The 17,200-nt window shown below is 38.5% G+C and overlaps 1 protein-coding gene across 1 annotated transcript in view; it reads left to right on the top strand.

Moving 5' to 3' along the window:
* FNDC3A (fibronectin type III domain containing 3A) overlaps positions 1-9,356 on the top strand; it is a 1,040,529-nt gene extending 1,031,173 nt beyond the window's left edge. The window contains 1 exon segment of the mRNA XM_029602861.1: positions 7,631-9,356. Coding sequence (XP_029458721.1) covers positions 7,631-7,945 — 315 coding nt within the window. The 3' untranslated portion in view covers positions 7,946-9,356.
* The last annotated feature ends 7,844 nt before the right edge of the window (positions 9,357-17,200 follow it).

Here is a 17,200-nt window from a genome sequence, read left to right as displayed (position 1 = left end):
TAGGGAGGTTCTGGAAGCTAAATTTAGGCTCTTAGGTAGGGAATTGAAATCAGAATCAACAGGGTTGCATTCTCAGAAATACTTATCACTCCAAATGCAGATCACTCCAAAGGCAGATCGAACTCCAGAGTCTCAATGCATGGATGAGACGGTGCAGGGAAAGAGGGTTTTAGATTTGTTAGGAACTGAGGAACATTCTGGGGAAAGGGGAACCTGTTCAATAGGATGGGGCTCCACCTTAACCAGAGAGGAACCAGGCTACTTTAAAAAGGAGAGAGAGCAGCTTTTTAAACTAGATGATGGGGTAAGCTGACAGTCACTCAGAAGTGCATGGTTCAGAATGATGCATCGTTGAAGGTTACTAACAAAACAGGTTAGTTAGGGCATTACAATAGAGAGGTTGCAATAAATGCTAATGTGGTTCAGGCACCTTTAAATAAAGAGCACACACAAATTATTCCTATCAGCTGATAAGCAGAATGTTAATACAAACAAAAAACATACTTTGACATGTCTGTATACAAATGGTGGAAGTCTAAAAAAAAAAATAACATTGGAGAGTTAGAAATCATAGATTGAATGTAAATATAATTGGCATCTCAGAGACCTGGGTACAAATTATACTACAATAATAGGATGGATCAAATTGGTGGAGAAGTGGCACTATATGTTAAAGAGGGCATAGAGTCAAACAGGATAAAAGTTCTGCAGGAAACAAAATGCACTGTAAATCCTTTATGGATAGAAATTCCATGTGAGAAGGAGAATAGATTAGCAGTGGGGGTGTACTACTGTCCACCTGATCAGAATGAGCAGACAGACAATAAAATGCTAACAGAAATTAATGAAGTAACAAAATTAGCAACACAGTAATAATGGGCAATTTCAGTTACCCCCAGTATTGACTGGGTAAATGTCACATCAGGACATACTAAGTAAGTAAAGTTTCTAGATGAATTAAATTATTATTATTATTTATTTAAATTCTTTTACTATACCGATACTCAAGACGAGGTCTTATCGTACCGGTTTACAATAGAACAGGGGAAACCAATTAACAACTAAGTAGAAGGTAAAGTTACATTAAACAGGGAGCGAAAACATGGGAGATGTAAGACAGGAAAGATTTTAAACGATAACAACTGGAGAGTGATAAAATAATCAACGAAAAACAATAGAGTAGCGAGACATAAACAGCGATTTATCCTAGGCGATTATTAACATAATATATCCTGTGGGAGGAGGAGACATGGGGAGGTGAACAGGGGGGGTGGTGTCAGGGCAGGGACTGGAAACGGGGAGGGGGGGAGGGATTAGGAAAGAGGTCGAAGGGTGAGAGTCAATGTTGGTTGATAGAGGTTCCTTCAACGGTAAGCTTGTGTGAACAGCCAAGCTAAATGACTGCTTCATGGAGAAGCTTGTACAAGAACCAACAAGAGGGGAAGCCATTTTGATGGAATACATGATTTGGTGCTAGAGTTAACAGTATTGGGGGCTACTTGGCAAATAATCATAGCATGATCAAATTTGACTTAATAACTGGAGAGAAGACACTAAGGAAATTTACTATAATAGCATTTAACTTTCAAAAGGGAGACTATGATCAAATGATGAAAATGATTAGGAAAACCTTAAAGGAGCAACTACAAAGCTTAAGAGTTTATTTCAGGCATGGACCTTGTTTAAAAACATCTTGGAAGCCCAGACTAGATGCATTCCACATATTAAAGGTCAAAGAAAGGCCAAATGACTGCCAGCATGGTTAAAAGTTAAGGAGAGACTATTTTAGCCAAAAGAACATTTTTAAAAATATGGAAAAGGGATCCAAATGAAGAAAAAAGGAAATAGCATAAGTACTGGCAAGTTAGATGCGCAACATTGATAAGAAAGGTAAAGACAGAATTTGAAAAGAAGCTTGCTGTGAAAGCAAAAACTCATAATAAAAATGATACATTTAAAGCAAAAATCCTGCGAGGGAGTCAGACCATTAGATGATTAGGGGTAAAGGGAACACCAAGGGAAGACAAGACCATAGCAGAGAGACTAAATTAATTATTTGCTTTGGTCTATACTGAGGAAGATGTAAGGCAGTTACCCATGTCAGAAGTGATATTTAAAGGTGGTGATTCAGAGGAACTGAAATATCTCAATGAGCCTGGAAGATGCAACATGCAAGGAGATGCTTCTGAAAACTCTAGCATATGGATGCTAGAATATTTCTGTTATAACCGACTAATGGAAACCTAAAATTTTTCACCCAGGCTAGACAGTGAAATATTGAGTAGAAGGCAAAATAAAGGGCTTTTACACATCCAGCAGTTTATGGATAACTTGTTGGGAACTTTATATAGCTTTACCCAACTCAGACACCAATACTCACTTCCACAGCATAACTTCTTTGCTTTCCTACAGGTACGACACTATATCCTTTCATTGAGATTAAAACCTCCTCAGATTCTTCAAGAAATAAAGTTGGCTGCAGGTATTGAAATGTATGGGGAGGGAAAAAAATCTGTCTTGAGCATGGTATGCTTTATAGTAACATAGTAAATGTCAGCAGAAAAAGACCCAAGTGGTCCATCCAGTCTGCCCAGCAAGTTTTTTTTATTTTTATTTTTTAGGGTAGTAACTGCCACTACCTGCAGGTTACCCCAGTTAACATAGATTACCCCTTTTCTTCATCTCCATCCTTAGCCACAAGATCCTCTGTGTGTATCCCATTCCCTTTTTTATTCCATTACTGTTCTTATCTTCACTACCTCTTCCAGAATGGCATTCCATGTATCCACCACCCTTTCTGTGAAGAAATATTTCCTGATACTGTTCCTGAGTCTTTCCTCCTTGGAGTTTCATATGATCCTTAGTTCTAGAGCTTTCTTTCCATTGGAAAAGTTTTGATTCCTGTGCATCATTAATAACTCTTCAGGTATTTAAAAATCTGTATCATATCTCCCCTGTCTATCCTCTCCCCCAGGATATACATATTTAGGTCCTTCAGTCTCATCTCATATGGCTTTTGATACAGACCCCAACCATTTTGGTTGCCTTTCTCTGGACCACTTCTATCCTCTCCTTATGTTTTTTGAGATATAGTCTCCGGAACTGAATACAGTACTCCAGGTGAGGCTTCACCAAAGACCTGTACGAGGGCATTATTGCCTCCTTTTTCCTGCTGGTTATGCCTCTATCTGCAGCCCAGCATTCCTCTGGCCTTCCACCTTCTCACATTGCTTCGCTGCCTTCAGATCGTCAGACACTATCACCCCGAGGTGTCTTTCCCTGTCCATGCACATCAGTCTTTCATCGCCATCAGATGCAGTGCTTTGGATTTCTACACACCAAATGCATGACTCTGCACTTCTTGACATTAAATCCCAACTGCCAAACCTCCACAACTCCTCGAGTTTTTAGATCTCTTCTCCTTCAGGTGTGTCTACTCTATTGCAGATCTTAGTGTCATCCATAAAAAGGCAAACCTTTTCTTCTAACTCTTCCACAATTTATGTCGACCTCACTGGGAGCTTAAAGGGCTTGAACCTTTGGCTACTTATTGGAAATAAGAATTGAGAACCCCAATGAGCAGCGTAGATATTAGCGAATTGTTCATTGCTGCTCATACATTGCCATTCTAAACAATTCTTAGAGAAATGCAGTACAAAATTCTGCCTCACTGCTATTTGGATAGGGGTAGATTTTAAAAGAAGCGCGATCAGCCTACTTTTGCTTGCGCATCAGACTCAAGCAAAAGTACGCTGGATTTTAGTAGATACGCGCGGAGCCGCGCGTATCCACTAAAATCCTGGATCGGCGCGCGCAAGGCTATCGATTTTGTATAGCCTGCGCGCGCCGAGCCGCGCTGCCTCCCCCCGTTCCCTCCAAGGCCGCTCCGAAATCGGAGCGGCCTCGGAGGGAACTTTCCTTTGCCCTCCCCTCACCTTACCCTCCCTTCCCCTACCTAACCCACCCACCCGGCCCTGTCTACACCCCCCCGGCCCTGTCTACACCCCCCCCTTACCTTTGTCGGGGGATTTACGCCTCCCAGAGGGAGACGTAAATCCCCGCGCGCCAGCAGGCCTGCTGCGCGCAGGGCCGCGACCTGGGGGCGGGTACGGAGGGCGCGGCCACGCCCCCGGGCCGTAGCCACGCCCCGTACCCGCCCCCAAAACGCTGCCGACACGCCCCCGACTCGCCCCCCTCCGAAAACCCCGGGACGTACGCGAGTCCCGGGGTCTGCGCGCGCCGGTAGGCCTATGTAAAATAGGCTTACCGGCGCGCAGGGCCCTGCTCGCCTAAATCCGCCCGGTTTTGGGCGGATTTAGGCGAGCAGGGCTCTGAAAATCTACCCCTTAGTGTGAAGCGCAAGTGGATGGTATTATCAGATACTGATCTATGTCACAAATGCCATATCGAAAGTGGTACAACGCTTTATCTTTTTTTTTTTTTGTCACAAAAACTTTCAGTTCTAGGGTGATGTCTCTGTTGTAGCCCAAAGCACTGGTACAATGCTACCAATTCAAGGAGACGTCTTTTTACTAGGTGATATGTGTCCCTGTACTCTTAACATTTTCTTCTTTACCTTTTGGATATAAATGTTTTATAAGTCTGGGTCTCCTGCTGGCTCATAAATGTTTGCTACATTACTGGGTAGAGAAAACCAGACCATTACTGGAGCACTGGCGAGAACATATTTCCACTTTGATGAATATGGAATATAAAGATGTGTGTTATGCATTATGTAAAGCATATAAGGATTTTTGAGGCTTGGCAGAAATTTTACAGCTTACTTTCACATAATAGGAAAAAGGCTTTAACTGAACATAAGAATATGCCATACTGGGTCAGACCAAGGGTCCATCAAGCCCAGCATCCTGTTTCCAACAGTGGCCAATCCAGGCCATAAGAACCTGGCAAGTACCCAAAAACTAGGTCTAATCCATGTTACCGTTGCTAATGGCAGTGGCTATTCTCTAAGTGAACTTAATAGCAGGTAATGGACTTCTCCTCCAAGAACTTATCCAATCCTTTTTTAAACACAGCTATACTAACTGCACTAACCACATCCTCTGGCAACAAATTCCAGAGTTTAATTGTGCGTTGAGTAAAAAAGAACTTTCTCCGATTAGTTTTAAATGTGCCCCATGCTAACTTCATGGAGTGTCCCCTAGTCTTTCTACTATCCGAAAGAGTAAATAACCGATTCACATCTACCCAGTCTAGACCTCTCATGATTTTAAACATCTCTATCATATCCCCCCTCAGCTGTCTCTTCTCCAAGCTGAAAAGTCCTAACCTCTTTAGTCTTTCCTCATAGGGGAGTTGTTCCATTCCCCTTATTATTTTGGTAGCCCTTCTCTGTACCTTCTCCATCGCAATTATATCTTTTTTGAGATGCGGCGACCAGAACTGTATACAGTATTCAAGGTGCGTTCTCACCATGGAGCGATACAGAGGCATTATGATATTTTCCGTTTTATTTACCATTCCCTTTCTAATACTGGGCTATAAATCATCCTGGACATAAGCTTTAAAATCAATGGTCCTGACAGAGGGGGACTGAGTTGGGTTGGTTAGGGGTATGACTGAATGAATGAATGGTTGTACATTACTGGGGAGGTGTTTGGTTTTAAATGTTTATAGAAATTCTTGAAAATTTGGTATGTGACATTGTTAGCATATTTCTTTTACCTACTAATCTTACTTTGTGGTTTATACTATGTTTGGGCTGTTAATGGTGTTTCTTATATGTATTTCTGTATCATTCCAATAAACAAATTGTTTAAAAAAAAAAATCTAAATTACTGAACATATAGATTGTCATAATTTAATGGGACAAAGCCAACATGGATATAGCCAAGGGAAGTTTTGCCTCATCAATCTGCTACATTTTTTTGAAGGCGTGAATAAACATGTGGATAAATGTGAGCCAGTTGAAATAGTGTATCTAGATTTTCAGAAAATGTTTAACAAAGTACCTCATGAGACTTTTGAAAAAATGTAAAAGTCATGGGATAGGAGGCAGTGTTCTATTGTGGATTGAGAACAAAAGATAGAAAACAGAGTAGGACTAGATGGTCAATTTTCTCAATGGGAGAATGATGAATAGTAGACTGCCCCACGGATCTGTATTGGGTCCGCTGCTTTTTAACATATTTATAAATGACCTGGAGATGGGAACAGCAAGTGAAGTGATCACATTTGCTGATGATATAAAATTATTCAAAGTTGTTAATTCACAAGTGGATTGTAAAAAATTGCAAGAGGACCATGCGAGACTGGGCATGCAAATGGCAGATGACAATTAATGTGGACAAGTGCAAAGTGATGCACATATGGAAGAGCAGCCCAAATTATACAGTAGCTATACTATACAAGGTTCCACATTGGGAGTCACCACCCAAAAAAAGGATCGAAGTGTCATCATGGATAATGATATCCTGGGCTCAGTCTGCAACAGTGGCCAAGAAAGCAAATAGAATGCTAGAAATTATTAGGAAAGGAATGGAAAATAAAACAGAATCATAATGCTTCTGTACCCCTCAAAGGTGTGACTACACCTTGAATATTGTGTGTATTCTGATCACTGCTTCTCAAAAAAAAATAGCTGAATTAAAAAAGGTACATAAATGGTGATCAAAATGATAAAGGGAATGGAACAATTACTCTAAGAGGAAAGTCTAGAGGTTAGGGCTTTTCAGCTTGGAGAAGAGACAGCTAAGAGGAGAGATTATAAAATAATGAGTAGAGTGGAACAGGTAAACGTACGGTAAATCTGTTATTTACTCTTTCAAAAAGTACAAAGACTAGGGACATGCAAAGAAGTCACTATGTAATACATTTAAGAGTAGAAGAATTTTTTTTTTTGCTCAACACATAATTAAACTCTGAAATGTGTTGCCAGAGGGTATGGTAAAAGTGGTTAGTTTAGCTGGGTTTAAAAAAGGTTTTGGACAAGTTCCTGGAAGAAAAGTCTATAAACCATTATTAAGGTTGTCTTGGAGAAATCTACTGCTTATCCCTTTGATAAACAGAATGGAATTTATCAATCTTTTGAATCCTGCTAGATACTTTTGTCCTGCATTGGCCACAGTTAGAAACAGGATACTGAGCTTGATGGACTTTTGGTCTGACCCAGTATAGCAAATCTCATGTTCTTATGTCATGCCCTCAAAACTCTGATCTACGGTTGCCTCCTTCCATTCCCAATAACCCTGATCCATTGTGGCTGAAATAAACCTACTGGTGATAAATCTGTACTGCAACCAAATAGATAAGATTTAATACTAGATTTGCAACTATAGCTGGAGGCTTTTTCCTTTCCAGTAGAGGAGTTAGGTTATAGGCCTTTGATTCTAGGTCTAGATGAACAAAGCACCATAGTATGGACTTGGAAGGCTTTGCAAACCTGGTAGAATTTCTGTAGTACTTTTCATCTGAATGGGCTTCCAGTTCTCTTTACTGCCGTTTACTTAAGAAACATACATACAACTTCTTCTGGGTTGGGTAGCCTAGCAGCATATTTATAACATGTAAACTGTATGCAAGCTTTCTAATGGAATATATAAACTCATAGAAGGTATCATGAATATTTTTTAAGAATAAACACAAATTTTAACTTTTTTTTTCATAATAGATTTACAAGGGTCCTAGTTGCTCATTCCGGTATTCAGGACTCCAGCTGAACTGTGAATATCGCTTTCGTGTTTGTGCCATTCGAAAGTGCCAAGACATTGGAGGAGCTCAGGAGTTAATTGGCCCTTACAGTGCCACCGTACTGTTCATTTCTCAGAGGACTGAACCTCCAGCCAGCATCAGCAAAGACACTGTGGAAATTACAAGGACTCATCGGACACTAAGTGATGAACAGTGTGCTGCTGTCATCCTTGTGCTCTTTGCTACCTTTTCCATTATGATTGCCTTTATTATTCAATACTTTGTAATCAAGTGACTATTTTACCATGGAATGCTACTGCCATTACAATTTACTTTGTCATGTTCTAAAAAAAAAAAAAATACCATAATCCTGCTTTTACAAAACCAGTAACATTTAGCACAACATTGAAATTGTAGCACATCATTTTGTATCATTCTTGCATTCAGAATACTTATATTGCTACCTAGATGCTGGCAGTTTATTAGAATTCAAGCCACAGAAATGTCAAGAGCTTTTTGACCATGTCTTGTCATAAACATTTTCGACGAGGCACGGAGAGGGTGGTGGTGAAATTTTGAGCAGTTCGCAGGAACATCATAATGATATCTTGATCCACATTTTCAGTAGCACCATTTGGGGAAACCAGACTGGATAGGAAGCATTGTAAGGTTACACTAACAAATGTGCTAAATAAAATACTAGCCTAATGCTGTGAAAGTAATCTAGCGCTGTATTTCTACCTCTTCTTTTGTCATAATTATTTTGAAAGTGAGACTGATGCATGGGAGACTTTACTCAGGTAGCAAATAAACTGGATAGGACAATACTCTTCATGGGTTTTGTCTGATGAACTAGGAGTTCTTCATTGCAAATAATTTGTAAAGCTAAGAGATGGCACAAGTTGTCTGTTATGTCTGAAAAAAAAATGTTACCTATTAAGATATCCCTTTAACTCTGTAAACATGGAAGAGTAGGCAGACTTTTATCTCTTGTTTCATTAATCCAGGGCTTCTCAAACTTGTTTGTGGACCCCACAGCCAGATGGGTTTTCAGGATATCCACAGTAAATATGCATGAGATAAAATTTGCACATACTGAGTATCCATGATATACAAATTAATCTTATGCATATTCATTGTGGATATCCTGAAAACCTGACTGGCTGTGGGGCCCCAGGATAGGTTTAGGAAGCCCTGCATTAACCCAGATCTTACGGGGGAAAAGGTTTTATTTTGGAGTTGAAACCTTATAATAATTTCATTTTTTGCTTTTCCTATCCAAAAATAATGCCACTAATCTGAAACAGATTGTGTACAAATTTATGAAGACAATAGATTTTGCTCCTTCCTCACCACAACCACTGCTTTCATTTGACATCAAACATTGTTTTTTGGGGGCATCAGATCTGAAAATATATGTAATTATTTGCACCAGAAAACTGTAAGCTGCTTACTTTTTTGAAAAATCGGATGTTTAATGTAATGTCTCTTTGGATCCTGTACCAAATTGTTGATTGCATGTGGTTAATGTTGCATTAGAGCACTTTGCAGTTACATAATTCATCAATGTTTAATGAGCTTACATATGTGAGTTATTGAATGGCCAGATTGAATTTTGTCACAATGAACATCTCACTAATGTCAATAACTGCCAATTACTCAGAGCTTATAGTGAATCTATTTAAAATAAATTTTTATCACATGTCTGTTATACACTTATTTTTTGTAATTAGCTCTTAAGTTATTTCAGTTAAAGGATATTGAATCACTAATGTTTAAGTTGTATTGGGTTTAGGACTTTTAATGGTACTAAGCACTTCTATCAGTTAACAAAACTGTTCTGTGCTTTAAAGATCCTGAAGAAATTTCCCTCTCTTAGAAACAGGCATGCAATATGATTGATCTGCGTCAAATGCTTTGTGTTGTAGAATAATGTTAAGTTTTGTTTAAACGGAAATTGATAAACTTGGCCCTCCAGATGGTAAGAATGATTTGTCTTTAAAATGTGCTATATGTTTGTTTCTTTTAATTTTGTCACTTTTATGTGTAGGCTAACCATCCACAGCCTGTGATTTTTATCTAGAGCCTTCTATGAAAAAAATAAAAGCTCTGTGTTCAGTAGAGCAAAAGAGGGTTGAGTGTAATAACCCAGATATTTCCATATGGTTGAATGTCTAAAATTGTAAGATTTGTCAGTGCAGTTAATCTGCAGTGACCTATGTTTTTCATAGTAATTCAAATGAACTCCTATTTTTGATAGTAAATGTCATTTAATAGTATACTTGCCATTTGAGTCTCAGTGCAGATTACTGCAATGAGGAAAACAATTTTAATGTAATCTTAATTTTACCTCATACTGTACATTCCAAAAATACTAAACTTTTTAAAATGTTGAGATACACTACCAAACATATCACTTTAAAATTGTACAATGTTAGACTTCATACAAATTAAATATGTACAATCTCATAGAAATATATACATACTATGTAGTACAAGTATCTTTAAAATCTGTGGAAAATAAAAGTTGTATCATTCTTTTTGGAAATTAGCATTTTCCTTTTATCCACTAGCATTTAGACAGAAAAGAAAGGTCTGGCAGCTAGTCTATATATATTATTTTCCTGTAACATACATCATTATCATTTGTATGGACTTGTACCACTTTCCTGTTAAATCATGAGGTGCTGGAAATGTTCTATAGTACTTAAGTGTTGTGTGTTTAAAGAGGATAGCAGGTTATAAATATAAACAGTTATGATTCAAACACACCCAAGTAGGCAGTTAACTGAACAGAAGACTCTAGTGGAGCCACGTTCACCTAGATAAAAACATAGCTACTAAAGCTGGGAATACCATTGAATTTCAGGCACCATGTGAAGAGATATAAGGGGTGAGATATATTACCCACAGAAATCTACAACTTTTTATCATCCTTATTGTAAATTACATGCCACACATGTTCTAAGCAAGATTAATAATTATTAGTCAGGCAAATGTGGGGATCACTACCTCATTTCTGGGAATGAGCAACAGGGGAAGGATCTTACCATTAAGATCTTCAAGGTACTTTTAAATGACTCATATTGGTCACTCAATGCTGGGATCTATGGACCATTGGTCTGACCCAGTTTAGCACTAATTATTTTTTTTTTTTTGTTTTTAGATTAATAAAACACAAGCTGTGCTATACTGGGTCAGACCAAGGGTCCATCAAGCCTAGCATCCTGTTTCCTACAGTGGCCAATCCAAGTCACAAGTACCCAACATTAAATAGATCTCAAGCTACTATTGCTTATTAATTAATAGCAGTTTATGGATTTTTCCTCTAGGAACTTATGTAAACCTTTTTTAAACCCAGTTATACTAACTGCCATAACCACATCCTCGGGCAATGAGTGAACAAAATTTTTCTTTGATTTGTTTTAAATGAGCTACTAGCTAACTTAATGGAGTGCCCCCTATTCCTTATTACATGAAACCAACAAATTTATTTTAATATATGCAACCTTCTAGCAATTTTTGCTATTTGCGTTATCAGGTTGTCTAATGAAGGAATCAGTATTTCATTAGATCTCACCAATGATTTATATGAGGCAACGTCACTTCCCTTTATCTGCTGACCATTCCTCTCCTTAAGTATCCAAGCATCTTTCTGGCTTTTCCACTTGTTTGGCCACCTAAAGATCATCAGGTATGTTCACTCCCAGATCCTGCTGCTCTTTCATTCTTAGAATTTCACTCCTGTATATCTCCTATGGGGTTTTGCAGCCTAAATGCATAACTCTGCATTTTATAGCATTAAATCTTAGCTGCCAGACCCTAAACTGTTCCTTGAGCTTCCCTAGATCCTCCTCTGCTTTCCACACCTTCCTGGATATCTACCATGTTGCAGATTTTGGTATCATTGGCAAAAAAACCCAAACTTTTTTTCCCGATAATCCTGCAATGTTGCTCACGAAAATGTTGAAAAGAACCGGTCCATGGACCAATCCCAGCAGCACATCACTACTAACATCCCTCTCCTCAGAGTAAAATCTTTTTATTACCCTTTGTCGCCTCCACATGACCAGTTTCTAGCCCAGTCAATCACTTTAGAGCCCATACCATGAGCACTCAATTGATGTATAAGTCACGTATGCGGAACCATGACAAAGGCCTTACTCAAATCCAAGTACACTACATCTAGTGTTCTCCCTGATCCAACTCTCTGATCGCCCAATCAAAGAAATTGATAAGTTTTAGTTTTAGAAGAAACAAGTTGTACTTAAAATGAAAAGGTGCCATTACTAATAGGTGTTACTCATAATTAGCAACCTTTGCTATAACAAATGGGAGAAAAATTAGTAGAAAAGTAATTTATCAACTGTTTTTTATTAAATCATTGAAATTCCCAGGAAAAATAAAAGCTAAAAACAAACGTCCTTAATGATAGGCCAACCCTGTAATACAAAACTAAAAAATAAACATTCATTTCAAATAAAGCCACAAATCCCCATTCCACTCCTGTCCATGTAAATACCAAAGTGCAATATATTAAACTGCCAAAGTCCCAGCAACCCAGTCCCCTTATTCCAGAAACAGAGGATGCATACTCTATTATATCCTCAGTAACAATCCCCTCTCTCCCAGGATATATCCAAAGGGAGACCTGTGCCCAGCAGAAGACCTCTGTTTAAAGTCTGCTGTAGATGACATTATTTGGTTTCAATATTGTATTTAGTCATTGTTTGCCTTCTGCACCAAAGATGTTTGATTATAATAACAAAATGCAAGGAAAACCTTCCTGATTAGAGTCCTTTGTTTTGGCAGTTACAGATAATTTACTAAGCTCTCATAAGCTACCATAATAGATTCTCCTCCCTCCCACCCTTCTGTGCATACAGAATTCTGTTTGACTAGCCACAGTCCTTCTGTCATTATTTATACACTGAAGATTTTTATATAAAATAATATCCAAATAGGAAGGTTTATCTTCAAACCATCTCCCCAATCTTTATGTAAGCTATGATTCTTGAAAGTTCACTTTTATTACCTCCTAGAAATATGGATAGAGTGAGAGGCAAGTTCTTTTTTTAATAGACTCCCTCTACCTAAAAAAATACGAATGGTAAAGGAAGACCAAAAGAACTCAGAATAGGAATTCTTTTTGTTGGGTTTTTTTAAATGTATCCATTGACTGTGATAATGTTGCATTTAGTGCTTCTGATGTTCAGTAAACTGTTAGGTGGAACAGTAATACAACAGCAATAATGATTCCTATACATAACCATGTATTTATGACCAAGAAAGCCAAACTGAGCAAAGCCTAGTTTTAAACAATTCTTGGAGTTTTTCAAAATAATTTAACTATTTAAAGTAAAACAATTATATCTTAACTGTATAAATATTTCAAGCATTTATGAATGACTCGGATAGTCAAAGTTGTCCCAGAATGCCTCAAAGCTCAGTGCTCTACACATTGCAGTCCTACCAGCAACATACAAGCAAACAAGAACTATTGCAGATATTTTTCATCCAAGGCACCATTTGCCCTTGAGGCAGCCCTGAATATCCACTAAACCTTTCTAACTCTGGCTTGAAAACTAACTTAGTCAGAACTCACCTCAGCACTATAGCAGCATACCACGATGACTGGGATGATGCTCCTGTTTCCCCATCAACCTATAGTTCCCAAACTTATGAAAGGCCTTACACATCTGAAGCTCCAGGGCTGGATTTAGGATTTGGGCTCCCATCGGCAGAATCGGAGCTTGAGGGGAGTTGGGATGGGGGAAAGGTAGAAGACCTTGGAAATCATATAGTGTGTGAAGTCTCTCTACTACTACCCTTCTCCAGCGTCCCAGAATGCCATAGCAGTGCCCCTTTGAAGTGGATGACTAGAACAGGGTCCTTCTTGTCACAGTTGCATTCCTCTTTGACCTGGGTATTTCGCACCTTCAAAATCTAGCACCCTAAGCAATTGTCTGTATTGCCAATGCCTAAATGGAAGACTGTGAAGCTTCCAATAAAAACAAATTCCTCCTATTCCTTGTTCTTCCTCAACTCAAGAAACTTCTATTCAAACCATTTGCAACTATGAATTTCAAGTTATTTTCTTGGAAAGTTTTATTTTTTATAGCGGTTACTTCTGCTCAAAGAGAAAGCAAATTCCAAGCCCTAATCTCATACTCAAATTTTTCATATCAGAGTAGTTCTAAAAATCCATCTTTCAACCAAAAGTGGTCTCTCATTTTCACTTAAATCAGTCCATTGTTTTGCTGACATTCTTTCCAAGACTATATGCCCATAAAGGCGCACAGGCTTCTCATACACTGGCTTACAGAACAAATTCCTGTAGAAAGTCCTCACAACTTTTCATTTCTTTCAACTCAGTTAAGCAATTCATTTCATTTACAAAGAGGACCCTTCTACTTGGATATCTGATTGTGTCACTTACTTCTACAATTAATTAGGGCTACATCTTCACAATAAAGTAAAAGCCCATCAAAATAGGGCTAAAGCAGCTTCTTTGGCACATCTTTGGTCTGCTTCTGTAGACGATATCTGTAAAGCTGCAAATAAGTTTTCCATCCATACCTTTATTGCTCATTGCTGCGTAGAAAATCACCAAAACAAGAGATTTGGGTCAATCCTCCAAATCTTTCTCAATTAATTCCTTCAACTCTAATTTCCAACCTTATGCAGTAAATCTGGGTTGCATTTATGTACTAAAATTCTCAAACAACGACCTCAGTTGCAACCCTCAGTTTGGGAGACCCCTCACCTACATGGCTGACTTTATTCTGCTTGTTCAAGGAGAAAGCAAAATTGCTCACCTGAAACAGATGTTCTTCATAGACAGCAAAATAAATTAGCTGTGCAATCTCACCCACCTCCTCTTTTAAACTTGAAGATTGTTGTGCTATAAAGACTGAGGGGATTTGTGCAACAGGTGGCTATACAAGAAGGCCTGCGCATGCCCTGAGAGAAGTTTTCCATCTCTGCACCATCGGATGACATCACTGACTTGTGGGGCTGATTTATCCTGTTGTCTACAGAGAACACATTAAAGGTGAGCAAGTTTGCCTTACTCAAACTTATAATTCACTGTATCAGGGCTTCCAGCAGTTAAATTTAAGAGAGATTACAACTTCTTCGGAACATTACTGCATGGACAGTTGAAAGAAAACTGCATGGATATCATGTAAACCCTGTTTGCATAGTCTGCATTGTTTGCCTTTGAAACAGCATATACAGTTTAAGATAATTTCCTTGTTTTATTGATGTTTGCATTCAATTGCGCCCAGATACTTGACTAGCTTGCTTAATTATTATATGCTATCACAGGTGCTATGATCTTTGAAGCAAGAACTGATAGAAGTACCCACGTATTCAGTGATAAAATTGGAAACTACATGCAGTCTGTCTTTCAGTGTATTGTACTTGTTTTGTGGAACTAAATTCCTTTAAGTATCTGTGAGGAGCCAATAACTTGTCTCTTTGACCAGACATTTTCAGGTAAACAGTTTATCTCTGGTACCTGAGATTTTGCAAACTAGTTTGTTTTATTTGGGTTCATTTTGCATTGTTCTTTTATAAATTACTTTATTGTAGCCCGCTTTGAAGTTTCTGTGGAAAGAGTAAGCAATCAAGTATAAATAAATAAACAAGATTGTTAATATATTTTCTGAAAATAAATGGACATCCTATTTTGGATCAGTTTGATGGAAAAGTGCTGCTGCTACCCATGTTTTCATTAAAAAACAAAATATAAACTTAGGATTGAACATTGCTTCTTTATAGGAATTGCTAATATTTAATACATTTTTTTAGTTTAACCCTCATCCTGTATTGTAATTTTGCAATCGTTATTCATATTGACCAGTAACTCCACACCTATAAAACTACCTTACTCATTGTCATGGGACAGTCATGCCCAAATCACATGCACTATCAATATCCAGAAATGACATTGAATTTTTTAAAAATTAAATATTCAGATTCTCTAAATGTGGCCTGATATTGTAGGTGCGTTCAGTGCTCGATAGCCAGATAAGTAGGAAGTCTCTGGCTATCTAGTAGCCGTTAAATATCTGGTTACATTCAGCAGCCACGAGATGATTAGTGGGCAGTTCCAGTCCTCGAGGGCCCAAACCAGTTTTCATGATATCCCTAATGAATATGCATGGAATAGATTTGCATACAACTGAAGCAGAGTGCATGGAACTCTCTCTCATGCATATTAATTAGGAATATCCTGAAAACCTGACTGGTTTGTGGCCCTCAAGGTCCAGAATTGCCCACACCTGCACTAGATAGCCAGATAAGTCACTTATCCATCTATCTCTTAACCGGAGAACTTTGTGGGCAAATCGGAATGGCACTACTTATCTGGTTAACGTTCCTCCTTTGCCCTCTTCCATTCCCTTGTGCTATATTAAACAATTTTCCACCAAATTTACAGTGTTCGTTCTTATCCATTTTAAGTTAACCAGATAAGTTAGACCAGTCATAGAGCTAGCTTTCCACTTACGTCCAGCACATGGTGCACTGTGGAGAAAAGTAGTACTGCCTTTCCTTTAGGAGGACATATGACGCAAGTCATTTTTCCCTTTAAAAACAAGAGAGAACCATTTTCTCCTTGGATGTGACAGCTTCTTGATTGGGATATCCAGCTTGTTTTTCTTAATTGTCTCTAAATATGTTACATCCTTCAAAAGTCTCTAGGCCAGTTCAGTGGATGTGAAGCAGATATCACCCATGTTTCATCCAGTTTTAGACCAAGAGAAACCAGTAGGGATTGTGCATTTGTTTGTAAGGCATGCCAAAAATGCAGTAAATATGGTCATTTTCAGTGCATTCTGAATGGAATGAACCAAAAATAGCCTCCAGCAGCTCTGGCTGGGTTTCTCTGGCCAAAAACAATTATCTGGGCCCTGGCCCAAGCTGGGGCCAGGACCCAGCACTTAGGCCTAGGTCTGTTCCTCCAGTTGTTCCTTCCTGGGTCCCGGCACTTGAACAATGATGCCATCTACAGTTTTTCATACCTTGGGGAGCAGAGTGTGGGGAAATGGCTCTGCTTACTCTTGGATTCTAGGTTGATATGCAAAGCCCACTGAGCAGCAAAGTTAGTCTAATAACTTTATCCAGTTAACATTATTTAAGTATATTCAGTGAAACCTTTACTTAGTGAAATGCCACTGAATATCTAGGTTGTGATGGGCCGATTATCATTGGCTATTAGATTAACTATGAAGTTAGTGCAGTTAGTGTAGCTGGGTTCAAAAAAGGTTTGGATAAGTTCTTGGAGGAGAAGTACATTAACTGCTATTAATCAAGTTTACTTAGGGAATAGCCACTGCTATTAATTGCATCAGTAGCATGGGATCTTCTTAGTGTTTGGGTAATTGCCAGGTTCTTGTGGCCTCTGTTGGAAACAGGATGCTGGGCTTGATGGACCCTTGGTCTGATCCAGCACAGCAATTTCTTATGTTCTTAAGAACAGTGCAGAAGTTACATCACTTTGGTGTCTTCCTCTGGTATAGATTGTCATTTTAATATACATCTT

Source organism: Rhinatrema bivittatum, chromosome 5 (genome assembly GCF_901001135.1).
Source record: "Rhinatrema bivittatum chromosome 5, aRhiBiv1.1, whole genome shotgun sequence".
NCBI lineage: Eukaryota > Metazoa > Chordata > Amphibia > Gymnophiona > Rhinatrematidae > Rhinatrema > Rhinatrema bivittatum.
This window is presented reverse-complemented; position numbering and strand designations above follow the sequence as displayed.